Source organism: Anopheles gambiae, chromosome 3, assembly GCF_943734735.2.
Source record: "Anopheles gambiae chromosome 3, idAnoGambNW_F1_1, whole genome shotgun sequence".
NCBI lineage: Eukaryota > Metazoa > Arthropoda > Insecta > Diptera > Culicidae > Anopheles > Anopheles gambiae.
In genome coordinates this window covers 30,958,287-30,973,453 of record NC_064602.1, presented here as the reverse complement: position 1 = coordinate 30,973,453, position 15,167 = coordinate 30,958,287, and the positions used below count along the sequence as shown (strand labels likewise).

At 44.7% G+C, this 15,167-nt stretch overlaps 2 protein-coding genes across 2 annotated transcripts in view; one reads left to right on the top strand and one right to left on the bottom strand.

Annotated features, from left to right (window-relative positions):
• Positions 1-180: 180 nt before the first annotated feature.
• Positions 181-1,701, bottom strand: LOC1280267 (metallophosphoesterase 1 homolog). The gene is made up of 3 exons (XM_320098.4): positions 1,428-1,701; positions 514-1,350; positions 181-445 (listed from the first exon to the last, which is right to left on the bottom strand). The coding sequence occupies exons 1-3, from the start codon at positions 1,521-1,523 to the stop codon at positions 254-256; spliced, it is 1,125 nt and encodes a 374-aa protein (XP_320098.4). The 5' UTR covers positions 1,524-1,701; the 3' UTR covers positions 181-253.
• Positions 1,702-2,202: 501 nt separating this feature from the next.
• The window catches only part of LOC1280266 (GTPase-activating protein CdGAPr), a 78,839-nt gene continuing 65,874 nt past the window's right edge, over positions 2,203-15,167 (top strand). The window contains exons 1-2 of the mRNA XM_061653440.1: positions 2,203-2,434; positions 3,185-4,046. The gene's annotated coding sequence lies outside the window, so the exon portion shown is untranslated. The remainder of the gene's footprint in view (positions 2,435-3,184; positions 4,047-15,167) is intronic.

The following is a 15,167-nucleotide window of genomic DNA, read 5'->3' as shown; positions in this document are numbered from 1 at the left end:
GTGTTGGTGAGATCGTGTCAAATTCCCGAGACGTCAGCGTTCCAAATTTGAATCGACAGTTAAAAGAAGTAAAATAAAATCAAGCAATAATAAGTCGTTTTACGAGTATAATTAATATTAATACTATTATTTCATACAACACGCACGTTAAATCATGCATGAATTGCAAAATAAACAACATTTTTTGTAATATCGTCCTTTATTTCTACTTCTACCGTCTCCGTTCCTTATCGGCTATGATGCGCTGTACTTATTATTTGGTAAGTTTTTTGTAATCCTTGCGACCGCGGCAAAGAAACGATCCGAGCTGCCCGAGAAAGCCGCCCAGCTTGAACACCGACCCGAGCAGTATTAAAATACCTCCGACGAGGTATATCGTTACGATGGTGTTCTCCTCCGGCATACGGCAGCGTGAAACAGTGTACTCTTTCAGTGATATGCGTGCCTGCAAATAACAAAAAAATGTACCAATTAAGTGCATAAAATGAAAAAAAGAATCCCACCAATACTCACCAACATAAAGCTGGGATTGTTTTTGTTGCGCCAGCTGAACGACGGCAGCGTGTACTCTTCGATCTTGAGCCGATTCTGCACCATATGGCAGTAGTGGTGCGAATGGCCACTGAACGCAAGCCGTGGATTGAGCAGATCCCCAATCAGATCCGTCGACTCCTTCGACAGCACTTCCCACCGCTCCCGGTACAGGTCCACCTCGGGCGAATCGTGCTCCTGGCACTCCTTGTCCGACTCGCGGTACATCGGGAAGTGCTGCAGCACGATCGGCCGGCTGTACTCCTCCAGCTTGGCCACATCCTTGCACTGCCCGATGCCTTTCCCGCACTTGAAGATTGTCTCGATCGACTTCAGCTCCCTCTCCGCCTTCTCGCACAGATAGCACCCGTCGCCCTCCATGGCGATCGAGTTAATCGCCACAAAATGAACCCCCCGCATGCTGATCAGCGATACGCCCGTATTGTTGAACTTTTCCCCGAACCGTTGCACCAGATTGGGGCGCGTGGCGTAGTGGAAGCCTATGTCATGATTGCCCACGATGCTGTGCAACGCGACGCCGCGCGGAGTGTGAAATAGCTTGCGGAACCGGTCGACGTAGATGTCGAACTCTTTCTGATTCACCCAGTTGCCTTCGTCGAACACATCCCCGAGGATGAAGATGGCTTCCGGCTGGAAGAGCGTGATGGCCGACTGGAACGCTCGGTGCATTTGCCACTCACGGCGCAGCTTGTCGAACCAGTGGCCCCGCACCGGACCGAGCAGGTGCGTGTCGGCCAGCAGCATCACGCTCACGGGCTCGAGCCCATTCACCGCGACAGGCTTGGAAGGCCATTGACACTGAAATGGGAAGCGAATGAGGTTTAGATCGTGCGCTAATCCGCCCTACTAATCTTCACACTTGAGCGAGAACGCACTTTTAACAGCACAACGTAGTAAACAACAAACTCATTAAACACAACCAACGAAACAATGCTAAGCAGCAGCCGGAAGAAGAGCGTTTTCAGCTTCATGTTGGCTATATGAAGCTGGTTGACGGTTGTGCTTCCTTGTAGAATACAGTCAACATTTGGGAATCATATGTTTTGCGTTAAAATAGCAATGAAAAACACAGAATGCTTGGAGAACTTTGTAGGAAGAGGAATTCTGCACCATCGATCGATTTGTTATGATAAACAAAACAGCAAACTGACAGCTGTGTCGGATAAAAAAATGTCACTCTCGACGAAACTGTCGGAACATGTGGGATTCAAAAAAAGCGTTTAAATTTTATCGTATTTAAAGAAAATCAAAGAGTTTTTGCACGTGTACTGTTAGATAATTGTTTTTAGTATAACAAATCGGTTAAAACGTTGTTAATTATCCATAAATATTTGTTTTATTTCTATCTGCTTGCTTGAAGGTATGTTTAAAATGTTCGTTAAAAAGGGCTGTTTTTAAAAAACGTGGATTTGAAAGAAGTTATTGAAAAAATAATGAAAACTCCTTATCGTGTCATATTAGAACGTGTTTCTCTAAATTTTGATGAATTACAACCTATTTTTCCTTGTTTTTTCTACATTTATTTCGCCATTCCGTCGAACGTTCAAATTCAATCCAAAAGGCCTTTTACACTACCCATTTCCTCTACATACCTTGGCATGCGAAGCGTTCGTTCAAAACCAAACTCAACGAAGCCCTTTTTTGACGTTTCCCTTTTCCCGGACCGTCGTTCGGCCGTTTGGGAGATTTATTTATTTTTTCAATATTTTTCTAGCAACCGAAGCGAACGGACGTGCGCGTCTGCGGTCCGTCGGTCCCTACACAACGCCAAACACAGTTTTGTTTTCAGTTCCGCAGCAGTTCAGCACGGGCAGCAAATGTTGAGCTGCTGAAGCAGTGTTTTGTGTGTTCCAGTGTTCCTTTCCTGACAACGACGGTGCTTGTAAGTGTTGTGAAATAAGCGCACAGCGCTGGTGTTAAATTGCCCAAAAGCAATCTCGTTTCGTTTTCCCTCCCCTTACACTGCCCGGGGTGAAGCCATTTTCCAGTGGACGTTCTAATACACATGCACAAGCTGCCGATGCTGCTGCTGCTGCTTATATGCTCGAACTTATGCTTCGAAACCTTCACGCACGTGCAGAGGTGGTGTTGGAGAAATATGCTGTCGGTCGTGTGATACACATATTGTGCTCGATTGTGGTGTTTCGGTGCGAGCTGTGTAAATATTTTCAACGCAGACAGTCGGAGACAAGCTTCAGCACGGCAACTTGTCTTAAATCGAAAAGAAAAAAAACTCTAGAAAAAGGACCAAAAGGGCAAAATAATCGTAAAGAAGGCCTTTAACTAGTTTTGCTTCCACTGTGGCAGTGCGCGTACAATCGGTGTTGGGTGTATGTTTTGCCGAAAGCAAATGCAGTGCTATTGATTTTGACCTCGCTGGTATTTTTTTTGGATTCCTTCCAACATTTCTTGCCATGAAAATGAGTTGAAAATGTGAAGTTTTTGGTAGAACGAAAATGAGAATATTATTCTCAGTGGAAAAGGAAGAGCGCTGCCTCACCTAATGGGAGATTGTGGGAAAGCAAGCGTCGTACATCAGCGCATCTTGACATCCTTGAACCCTGGACGAGAAGCAATCCAAGGAGCACAGTGGAATTGTGGAATTTTAATCATTTCATACCTTTCTTTACAGTATCGTTCTTCTAACAGTACCAATCGGATGTGATACGATAGAGAAAAGGAAAGAGAGAGAGAGAGTGAGTGTGTGTGCGTTCTTGTGATTCTGTGTATGCGTGTATGTCTCTGTGCATAGAGGTGCACGAGCAAGAGGAGGAAAGAAAAGGGAGAGCGTGTTTTGTGTGTTAGAAAAAAAATCCATAACAAGGTAGAATTTTCTCTAAAATCTATAGAAAATATTATAACGTGAGTGATTGTGGCGGGTGAAAATTCACCCAAGTGGCGAAAATAGTTTCTCCCGGTAGCTGTGCATGGGTGCTGCTGATTGAGTCATTCGGGAAAAGTGAGCAAGGAAAACTGCCGTAAAACACCTGAAAAATAAGGGTGGGTCCACCTTATTTTCCACACCTACTGATGAGCGAGTAATCTTTTTTCCATTCCTTCGGGGCGGCCCATGCGCCGGAAGAAAGGTGTGAAAAACCCGACCCGGCATTACGAAAAAAAGTGTCAAAAGTTGTTCCGCAAAGTGTGGTGTGGAAAGCTAACCCGTGACGGAAAACATCTCCGAAGAAATTGGAGGCAATGTGCGTGTGTGTGTCTAGGATGATTTGAATGTCGCTGGATATTTTTAGCGCGCATGGAGAAAACGGTGCTGCACCGTCGGCGGCCACACCAGTGCATGTGTTTGTGATGCACAGTTTCCGACGTTAGCGGACCACCGAAGAACGCCGAAGAACCACGAGAGAAAAAAAAAACGTTGAAAGCAACAGCCAGCAGAAGGAGACGTTTGAACGGGAATTAATCAGCTGAAACACACCCATATACACAAGACAACTGTGGCAAGGAGGCGATATACCACAACAGAAGGAAAAGAAAAGGTAAGAATCAAGAGGGCGCTGGTTTTTCCGCTCTCATCGTCATTTTGTTTGGATGTGTGAGTACGTTTCTAACGCGCGTTGTTATGGTTCCGGAACAGATGTTAGAAGGTTGACGCAACACACCCAGCCCAAAGGAAAAGAGCATACTTGCGCTCTCTCTCGTTCGCTCACTTTGCATATCCTTGCTCTTTAACCCGCTACAGGAGAGACAACTTTCGCAATAAACACACACACACACACGCAGCTTTTTGTGTGAAAATATGTGTGTTTGTGTGGAAATGTTGCAGCTAAACGGCCGAATAACGAGTTGGGGTCAAAGGTTAGCCGTTTTCGGTCGTCAGCATATTTCTCTGCTGGAGGAATGCTTTTTGCCTTGAACGCATCGCATTCCCAAACGCATCGTGATGGATCTGCCGAGTTTATGTACCGCACAAACAAACACACACACATATACATAGCACACATTTTCAATGACCCGTGCTGAAGTGGCGTGAAAAGTATGATCTCAAATTCATCTTATCTGTGGTGCCGCTAGCGCTAACGCAACGGGTGGTGAATACACAACAATAACAACAACCCAAAAGGAGGTTGTTGTTTGCTTCTTTTTCGCGGTTTGGAATCAAACCAAACCGATGAATCAAAAATCATTAAATTCCGGTTGACCTCATTCGGTTAGATGCTCTCTCTAATCTGGTTTGATTTTCCTTCTGGGCGGGCAAACCGGGCAACCGGTGTGAGGACCGCGGTAGGCTCGATCGGAGGGAAGCTCTCCCGCTGGAGAAAACTATCAATCATCAATTTTGCCGATGCCGGCGTTATCGGACGACCCGAAAGAAGAGAAGAAGGAAAAAAATTGAATCAAACCCTTCTCTCAAGCAGTTGTGGTGTAGAAAGAAGATGATTTTTTTTTGCTGTTGTTATTTGGCATAATTTATTACCACACCACAACCCTATCCGCCGACTTTGGGCACGGCAAATTGTTGGAGCGCAAATTGTTGTCCGTACGATTACGGCACAGCGATTACAAGCAGCTTTTTTGCGCGCTGCTTAAATGTTTTTTGGTAGGACCTCCCAAGAACGTGTTAATTCTTCCCCCCGCGTTGCGCGGGAAGACTATTATTGGGGGCTGGCTGGTTGTTTCGTGATGATAACCTCTGCTGGGATCATCATCCCGGCCACCAATTACTTATCGGTCCCTTCTTTGCCTTTAGGGAGCGGGGAATGTGTAAATTGAGATGATAATTGGGAAAGAATTTGTTTGGTGTTTTGGAACGGGTTATAGTGTGTTCCTCAAAGATCACGTTTGATTGTATTTGGATTATTTGGATTAGATTGTAAAGAGGTAAATATATTAGATAATAAAAAATAAAAAAAATTAGAGCGAAATTAAGTATAATTTTTGTTTTAACATGATTTAAATGAATAAAATGGTTCTGACACGTACAACAAAACGAATTGCTTACGATGGAGTACTGGCGACTGTGTCTTAGTGTCGTGTTAAACATTATGGACTTACGCAATGCAGGTCGTGAGATCGATTCTCCAATTTCGTACTTAAAAATGTGCGTGGACATTTTCTTCTTGTTCTATTCATTAAATCTGAATCAAAATGATACTAAAATCTCAGCTCCAGTTCCAAATCCAAACCGAGTTTGCATTTGTTCCATCTATCCCCTGTCCCTATCCGTGGCAGTGTTAGCTTTTGTTGCTGCAATATTTTTCTCCTGGAACGAGCTTTTTACAAATTACTTAACAGACAAGCAAAGAAGCAAGTGCCTCTTGCGTAGGTTTTTCAGCCTCTGTGCACAACAAGTACCTTGCCGAGCGAGTCTCTCTCGCTGCTGCGAAGCAATTAATGTTGACTAATTAGACTTCTCCCGGCACGCGATTATAAACCGGTGGTCGGCTGTCGATGCAGCGCATAATTCCTGCCCGCTGAACCGCGCACAGTTACAACAAAAAAGTAAGAAATGTAAGGAATATCAAGACGCAAAAGAAACACCACCACACTGCATCTCCACATTAATTTCAGCTTCCCGCGAGTAGTCCCTTTGCGGATGCAGGAAGTATCTCTTGGCCCAAGGGGAGGGGGATGTAAACCGCGCGTAATTTAGTGTACGCAAGTGTATGGAAACTAGTTTTCGGGGAGAAAACTATTTCCAAAACCGATTAATATTCAATTGCACACCATACCACTGCCTTCTCTGGTGCCCCAATATTCGCGATCGAACTCTTTTATGCAAGCGAAAAGCGAGTCCATTGCGTAACGGCATAATTACAGGGACAAGAGTTATGGTAATGAAGGTAACCTTTTACCCCCGCGTCTGTGCCACTGCGCTTCCGTTTTGCGGGCAGGATGAAACACGCTTAATGTGCTCAAGATGAGATGGTCCAGCTAAAAGTATCAATGTTTTATTTTTTTAAATAAGAGAAAGATGAAGGTTTATGTTTGGCACGGAATTCTGCAATGTCTCTTTCAAATATGTAAACGGTTTTTGTTAATTTTAGATTAAAACAAACGCTATCAAAACGTGTTCGAGAGAGCATTTGTTGAAGTTGTGTACTTTTTGCACGCACACGCCGCACTCCAATACCACCATGAGCCGCTTAACTTAAGCAGGAAGTAAAAGATCAACGCGCCTGCACACACCACATCGCTCGCCCAAAGCCGGCAGGGTGAGCTGCAAATGCGTTCCTTTTTTTTTCTTTTTTGTGCCCGCTCGCGCATTTCAATTAAATAGTTCCCGGCGTATGTTTGCGTCTCTGTGCACGCCCGGCAAGGCGATAAGACGATTCGACCCCACGGCTGTCGATGGTTAAGGTACATGCATGCGTCCAGCATAATCATCTGCCCTGCGAGGGCCTTTGGCGCAAACATTAACTTGTTCTTCCTGCCTTTTGGGGGAGGGGGGGGGGGGGGGGGGTGCGGTCGTGTGCCGATTTATTTCCGCGACAAAAGCATTTATTTACGGTGACACTTTTTCCTTCTGATCCGGCGGTGGAGTGTGCGGTCCAGTAAGGGGTGTTTGTGTTCCTTCGAATGTACATTAAAAAGGCGTCGGTCGCTACGAATCTCGATATTAAAGCAAAATAGAGGCTCGCTCGCTGCTGCCGTCCAAGCGGGAATGTTCTGCCAAGAATGCTCTAGGAATGAGCATTCTTCCATTCGCTACGAATAGCCACCATCCAGTAAACGTGGGCAGTAAAGAATTGTCTTGGGAGGAATTTGCCCTCTCTTTCTGCCCTCTTCTCTAACACAACAGACCCTATTGCAAATCGTGAATTTCTTCCCCCGGTCCAGGATGATTATTATTAATGGGTTTGCAATTTTGCATCGGATCCACCGTTTGTAGCGCCCTCTGGGCAGGGGCAGGTTTCCTTTTATTGAATGTAATCGTTTTACTTTATGGTTTAACTATCGCTTAATGCACTTTAGTGTGTGCACGCATCATCGTGTGTGACATGTCCGGGGAGGGAGAGATGTGCCAAGATGTGTCATGTGCTCGTTGCCTACATACATTTACACCATGCTAAAGAGAGTGTGTGTATGTGCAGGGGGCGTAATGAAATAATGTACATTCGTTAGGGGGTGAAAAGTGTAACTGATTTGATTTATATTTCTACAATTCTTCATTAATTGAATAGTGGCAATGTTACAAAACTATTTTTTTACTAAAACTGTGTCTCATTTACTTCAATTTATTGTACAACTTCTTACTCCCAAACTATTCCTCCATGTTGCTCCCAATTGCGACGAATCGCGACAATGGCGTAAGTTCCTCATTCCTCAGTTACGCAACACGGTTGTGTGTGTGTGTGTGTGTGTGTGTGTTGCCCGCATGGGTGGCGCATGGGAAGGATATATACTTTTTTGTTTCGTTTGCCCACTCCTCCAGCTCCCTCCGCATTTTGCATAACATCTTCTGCAGCTGCATCTCGTGTTGCGTCAGCGGCGGAAAGGGACTTTCAAGAAGGGATGTTGCGAGGGATGTTGAACGGCGGAAGAAGGATGAAGTGTGTGTGCGGTGTGTATGCAAATTGTGCGTAACAATGGAAAGTGCATCGCGCTGTAAAACAAGGGGAGTGCGTTTTGCAGTGAAATTGAGAAAAAAAGGGGAAACGCAGCATGCATTTGGTGAAAGCGAGCTGCATCGATGCAGAACTTGGGTGGTAATTTATGACATTGCTGCCCAAACTATTTTAACAAGCAATGGAATGGGTTTCGCTTGTTTATTAGCGGGATTTACTTTGTTTCTGGCAGCAACAAAAAAAAAACTAATTAAACTCGATAAATAAGATGGCTTTCAACACATTTACCCAACGGTTTTGCGCTGTGTTTCGTTATGTTTTACCTTGCGAGAGATAATGATGGCGTACAAGTAGTCGTTTCCAACTCTAATTGGCACTTGACGGTGGAATTCGAATCGATATTTTCAATCGTACCTGACATTAGTGATGGGATGCTCCATTTGCTTGGCCACAGGTAAATCGCATCTGGTTCTCTATCTCTCAACCGGCACAACCGAGTGTGTATCTGTGACTGTTACAAGATCACGAATATCGAAACAAGTTCTAGCAAAGCAGAAACCCTCCACACACAGAGCTCATGACGAATGGGTTCTTGAATTACACTACGACACTGGAGGGACAGAAACTTGCTTCTTGACCGGTTCGGAGGTCCGGAGAACACCGTCCACATCCTACGTACCTGTACGCTGCTTCGAAGGCAGAGGTATTTCTTTATCATGTCCCGTGACAATTTGTGTACGACCACAAGCTCTCCCATTCCCCTTTGGTGCGGACAAAGTTATGGATATCGATAGGCCATAGCTTTGGAAGTGTTTGGCAAAGTCGGGCTCTTCGTTCGCATATGACCGTTAGCGGTTTGAACGCTGGAGGCATAAATTTACTTCCGAAACGGTACACTGATGTAGCTACCGATTTATTTTATGTTAGAGCTCATTGCACCCGGGAAGAGATGTTTATCTTGAAGTGTGACATTTGTCGGGAATTTCCAGGACTTCCTCTCTTTGTAACTGTACATTTGATTGATTTAATTTTAATTTATCATTAATTCAAGTTCAAGTGTTGATGTCTCTCTTCCCCTTCTGATGAACGATGATCGATTTACAAATTTTTATCCCATCTTCCAATACATTTATTCACACCTTAATTCCTCAGAACACTTTACGAGCGATTTGAACCCATGTTTTGTCGGACAACAGAGCGCTTGTGCAGAGCATTAAAAAGCACTCTCTACCGAGCGAGCGCTTCATAAATTCATGTTATCGTGATGCTTCAACAGACCACAGACCTTTGCTGCCTGCGGGACTTCCTCTTCGGCGTTCGACGGTTCGATGTTGTTGACGGCTTTTTCGGTGAACTCTGATTCGTTGTTTTGGAGGGATTAAAAAAAAGTACAAGAAATCGAGCTATATCTTCCCGCTCGGCAGCAGCACAGGGGTGAAGATGCGCTCAACATAAATAAATAAACGCCGTGTCTAAAACAAAGCGCAAAGCAGTCGACCAGCAGAACCCAGTGTCTGCGAACGAGAGAAGCAAAACACCTTCTTTTTTTTGGAGCCTGCCTTTTTTCCGGTACTCAATACCAACACAGAAAAAATCGACATCTGCATCTCTTGCATCTCGACGTATCAACATTGTGCTGGGTTTGGGTTGGTTGTTTGGGAACTTAAACACAAGAAAAAGGCACAATGAAAGCAGTACATCCAAAATGCTGCATATGCAAGCTGAGGACGACTGTCCGATGTAGTGCTCTCAAACGGTCGCCGAACGGAACTATCCGAGCTGAAAGATGATCCCTCCCCCTGGGTGCATGTGAATGTTCTGTTTAGATTCTCTGTGTACATTCAAAACCCCCGTTTAGTTTCGTTGCCCTTTCGACACTGTTTAGATAAATTTGTGCCTGCTCTAGAGGTCGATTTTCGAGGGCACAGCAAGAACTCCCTTCGCACTTGGATCGGTTTTGTCGGTGTATTTTAACCCTTCCAAACACCTTCCGTCAACGGTGGAATGAATTTTCATTCGCGTTCGATCAGTGTCGGAAAATTATCTCGCAATCGTTCTTCAACGCCTAGAGCTGTCATCCGAGGCAATCGAAGTTGACAGGCACGTTAAGATAACACGCTTAAGCGTCTTAGAATGGCAATAAAGAAGATCATTGAAACACGGATCGTTGGCTTTTAGTGGCTTTGAGTGAATTTGATATTGATCGTTCAATTCAGACGTTTGCTGCGCATATCACAATGATGCTTTTGCGATGCACGAGTGTAACCGTTCGCAAGGTGACTGGAGACTGAGAGGTATAAATACAAATCCACATCGATGCATCATTGTCTGATTGCGTCTGGTGAGTACGTGTAGTCGCTAACAAGCTGTGACATGATGCTCTGTGATCACCTTCCACTCGCCATGCTTTTTGAAGAGTAAGGTGGATCTTACGCCTTCACTTCTTGTCTGGCACGAGACAGCAGCTCTTAAGCGGATTTGCATGTTGTCTGAGATATTGATACTTCTTCCCTGATCTCCTTCGCTATTGGAGCAGAGGTGCAATCGCATCCGACGAATGCATCATTGGATCGTTGCATCCTGTCCATATCGAATGCGATATTGCTTAAGTTTAAGCACCTGATTGTTTATTTCTGGGAAATGATGTTCCATCTCCAAGATATTCGTGTCTACCCATCTAATCAACGGTTCCAGCACTGCTCGATCATCTCCTGGGGTTGGGCATTTCTGCTGATGAACCAACGAAGATTCCATTTGCACAAACTCCAAACAGACGACATGACAATCTCTGGCATCAGCATCAACTTAGGAGCTTCGCCATAATAATAATGAGCTTTATGAGATGCATCTCACGTCATCGTCATCATCAATCTGGCTGATTATTGGGGGCGTTCGTAGCAGCCGTTCTGAGATGGGTGCTTGACAGAGCGGATGGATGGAACACGTGATGTCGCTCCGAGACGACTCGCCTTTTAAGTTGGTAGATGTCTTTCTCATCTTTGATGTTTGCTTGCATTCGGTCAACGTCTTTAATATTGTTTGCTGCCTCCAAACCCCTTCCCTTCCATTCCCCCTTTCCCCGAGGCATGTTGCGCACGATACCTCCAACCCGGAGTAACCTTTCATTTGGAAGAAACATTTGAATTCAAAATTAATTCAATGTTAAACCAAGTTCACGATCATCACGCGGCGATCTCCCCCCCCCCCCTCCCGACATCGACGAATCGGGGCGATCACAAAGCCGACCGTTTGTGTGTTGCGCGCAGTTCCACGAGCTTCACGAACCTCAAACTTAGGGACAGTCGCTTTAAATACAATGTTTGAAGTGTGTGTGTGTGTTTTTTGCTTGGGGCGTACCACATTTATATTTTTTGTCGCTCCAAGTACTGCTACCCACCTACCCACATTATCATTGCCATGACCTAAAACTATTAGACGGAGGTTCGAAACGCAAAGCCATGTTTCGATTCGCTTGGTCGAGAATTTAGTGTCTAACCTCGGCGGCACTTGGCGGGAGATGTTGCCTCCCGTTTGCCATCCGCCACTCGCGTGACAACGGTTAGATCCGCAAAGAGCCAAGATCGGCTAAATTTATTTTTCGTGTGTGAGTGTGTCTTGCCGGTGCTCGACCAAGTGCGTAAAATGACTGGTCTAGACGCGGGGAGAGGAAGTTGGTGGGGATGAAAAAAGAACACAGCTGATTGAACGTATGTGGCGGCGGCGGCGGCAACGTTGGGAGGGCCAATTATGCGGTACAGACGAAACTTTGTTAGGCTACATCGAAAGCAATAACCGTAAAGATGGACGAAATATTACTAAAACGCACACACAACAACAGCCAACAAACGCACACGAAGGGTTGGAAGACGGAGAGATACGTTGTGTCCGTTGTGTTGATTCCGAGGTAATGTGTGCGTTTGTGTGATTCGATCGCTGCTTGGGGAGCGTTTTGGTGGTGCCTAGCAAGATGCTGTTGTTTTGATAGTAACTATCGGTACTATGTTCAAAGGCAAAGATGTTGTTAGTCATACACACAACACGCAGATAGTCCGCAACTGCGCAAGAGCCAACACGCAATCATGTTGCGGAGATGCTTCTTTGGAATACGACGTTTTGTGTTCTTCGCCTATCTGTCCATGAAAAGTTAATGCTGCGGGCTTGGAGCAGCAGCAGCAAGTTCAAGTTTGTGTCCATTAGTAATTGCCAATGTCATACTTCAAACGCAATAAGCAAACTAACGGAGGAAATTGCGTCCTAGTTGCATAATGTTAATGGTGGGTACAAATTCCGTTCGAGATATTCAGAATTTGTAGAGAGACTGACTTTAATCTCTTGGATAAACGCAATCCTCTGTTGAGTTAGTTGCGTTTGAAGTCGAGCAGTTCCGGAATCTCGTGTATCTTTATCGCAACTACGACAACTACTCTGGATATGAATTAAAGATTGTTTAACTTCAATCGTCGCACTTAGGATGCTTTAAATTAGAAATATTCAACCCTTGTCAACTGAGCTACTTCTTTGAACTCTAACAGTTTTTGTTTGAAGTTTCAGACTTAGTCATTTCAAGATAAAGGCCTCAATATATGTTACACCCTACCTAAAGTCTTTAAAAACTAAACTAAAAGAACTTAACAGCTCTATATCTCTGTTCAATTATTGGATTTCTACGATAATAAAATCCTTCCAACTATGTTTATTGTTATTTGTATAACCCATTTTACTCACTTCATGATGCTCGTTTCTGCCATTAGAAATTCCACAGGAATAGTATCATCGATCACGAAGTGACAGTTCTGGCACAAATTGTACTCATTCACATCAACTTCAAACGTAAAGAATGGTAGAAAAAATAACAATTAGCGAAAAATATGTGAACACTTGTTCCGCGGTTGGCCTGGCGGGTAAATCTGACCCGTGAAAAACTCGCGAGCAGCCAAACTGAATAAAACAAGCAAACTCAGCGTCACTAATGAGCGTATGAGGCTGTCATTAGGCAATTAATAGTGTGCCTCTTGCGCTTAAATTCGCGTTAGTTTGCGTGTTTTTTGTATGAAGTTGAAGTTTTTCTCTTCCTCCATCGCAACGCAGGTGTGGTTTGTGGGCTTGGCCGCCGTTGTATTTTCGCCACTGACCAGCAAAAAATCTAAAACAATATTTCTCCCATCTGCTTTCCTTCTGGGGCCTGCTGCCTAGCCTCACAGTCAGATCGGTGCAAAAGTTAAACTTAATTAAGACACAAACACATAGGCACATACATTCCAACACACGGCACGCTTGAGCGGGAAAAGGGGCAGCGCTTTGTCTAATTTTTCGTTGTTGATGCGCTCGGATGGATTGATGATTAGGCGGCAGAATTCGATGTGGAATTACACTGCATTAAAATAAACGAAGACGAATGCTTTTACGAGGTGAGACCTTCCGGTAGGTTAGGGCGGATCAGGAGGTTCAGACCTTTGCGGAGGACGGAGAGGCAGTACCGGTAGAACATAAATTCCACCCTAAAGAGAGATTTCATGCTGTGAGGCAGCGGCAAGCAGCGCGCTTATGGTTACATTACTCGCAGACCATTCCGCTCGAAAGTCGCTGCTTTACGATCATTATATCATGCATAGACTAATTGATGCTCCATCATCCTTTTTAGCATACTTTGAGGTTGTTGTTGGACGCTTTGGCGAAGTAATTAAACGCATCGTCCTGCTGTAGACGTCTCCGCTAACCAAAAGTAGTGGGGATAATTATCGCCGATTACTCGCCCGCTCGCTCGCTGGTGGATATGTGTGTTTTAGTGGGTTGGAATTAAATTAGCATGGTGGTAAAATGTTTTGCCTGCCTGCCCCTGTTGAACGCCTTCAGCTGCCCCACTGCCCGGGGCAAAGGTGTAACAGGTTGCACCTCGGAACAGTAAAAAATTCTGCTCTGAAATTCCTTGCTCCCTAGTGTTTGTGTGTGTGTTGTTGCGTTGTTTCTTTGCATATTTTTTTTCTCGTCTACTATTTCGCCTGCGGAGTCTAAGTCGCGCTTGCGCGCTTGCTAGGCTGCACAATTTTATGGCCACAAAAACGGCAAGGTGTAAATGTTAACATGCAAAAGCACAAGTACCATTTGTGCAAGATACAATAATTCCAAGCAGAGTGGTAGTAGCAGCAGAAGGATCGCGGTGCCGAAACGCTGTAGTGTAGAAACGTTTTCTCAAGCACCCGATCCCTCGAGGCGAGAAAAGCGAGAAATTCCGACCATTCTTTGATGCCTTTTGCTTTTAAGTTTTGAGCAATAGAGGGGGAGAATGCTGTGAGTAAGCGGTTGCTTTGAAATTCCTTCCTCCAGAAGCTTGCCAATATCACTATCCGCAGCAGCAAGAGCACTAGTCCTTTAGCACCTTCTCGGAGGCTTATTGCATTCCTGGGGTGTTGTTGTTTTGCAAAAAGCAAGAACTGTTTCTTCTTTGAAGCAAAACATGTTGAAAGCGTTGTTACTGTAGGTTGCTGCATTACACATTTGGTAATGCAATAACAATTGAATTGAATTCTCCTTTAAAGAAACAAATTCGGGTCAACCGTGTGTGAGGCCCCCGAGGCCGCTGGAACAGCTCCAAAAACGTTTTCCAAAATTCACCTCACAATGTTGTTCTTCCCGTGTTCACTTCCTTGTCAAACTTTTGCGCAGAAGTTTTCATGCAAACAAAAACTTCCCCGTGTTCTACAAGTTCAGGAAAACTTCTTGGAAAGTATTTCCCTCCCAGCTCGGAAAGGAACTCCGCCCGCGTGCGATAAAGTTTCCTTTTTTTGTTCGAGATAAACAACTGAAAGATTGAGCTCTCTGTTGTGTGATGTCGAGGGAGCCGAAAAAGGGTGTTGTCTCTGGTAGAACATATCTTGTTATCTGGGTTAAAATTTAGGTCACCGCAAAGGCTGTTTCGAGGATGCGCAAAAGCGAAGCAGAGATTAGCGTAATGGGTTTTTGTCGAGCGTTTCTCGAGTTTCTCGCTACGGTGTGGTTAGGGTAAGGAACTTCGACTCTCTTTGCTCTCTTGGAGCATGAACGTAGAGGCGGGTTCTGGTGGTTTGACATTGAAAAACTTTTTGCAGAACGACG

Bases quoted from the DNA above. Each gene is read 5' to 3' on its own strand.
- LOC1280267 (XM_320098.4), bottom strand. From the start codon at position 1,523: ATGAAGCTGAAAACGCTCTTCTTCCGGCTGCTGCTTAGCATTGTTTCG. The intron at 1,351-1,427 runs GTGCGTTCTCGC...TTCCCATTTCAG, and splicing joins ACTACGTTGTGCTGTTAAAA to TGTCAATGGCCTTCCAAGCC. The intron at 446-513 runs GTGAGTATTGGT...TGTTATTTGCAG, and splicing joins ACAATCCCAGCTTTATGTTG to GCACGCATATCACTGAAAGA.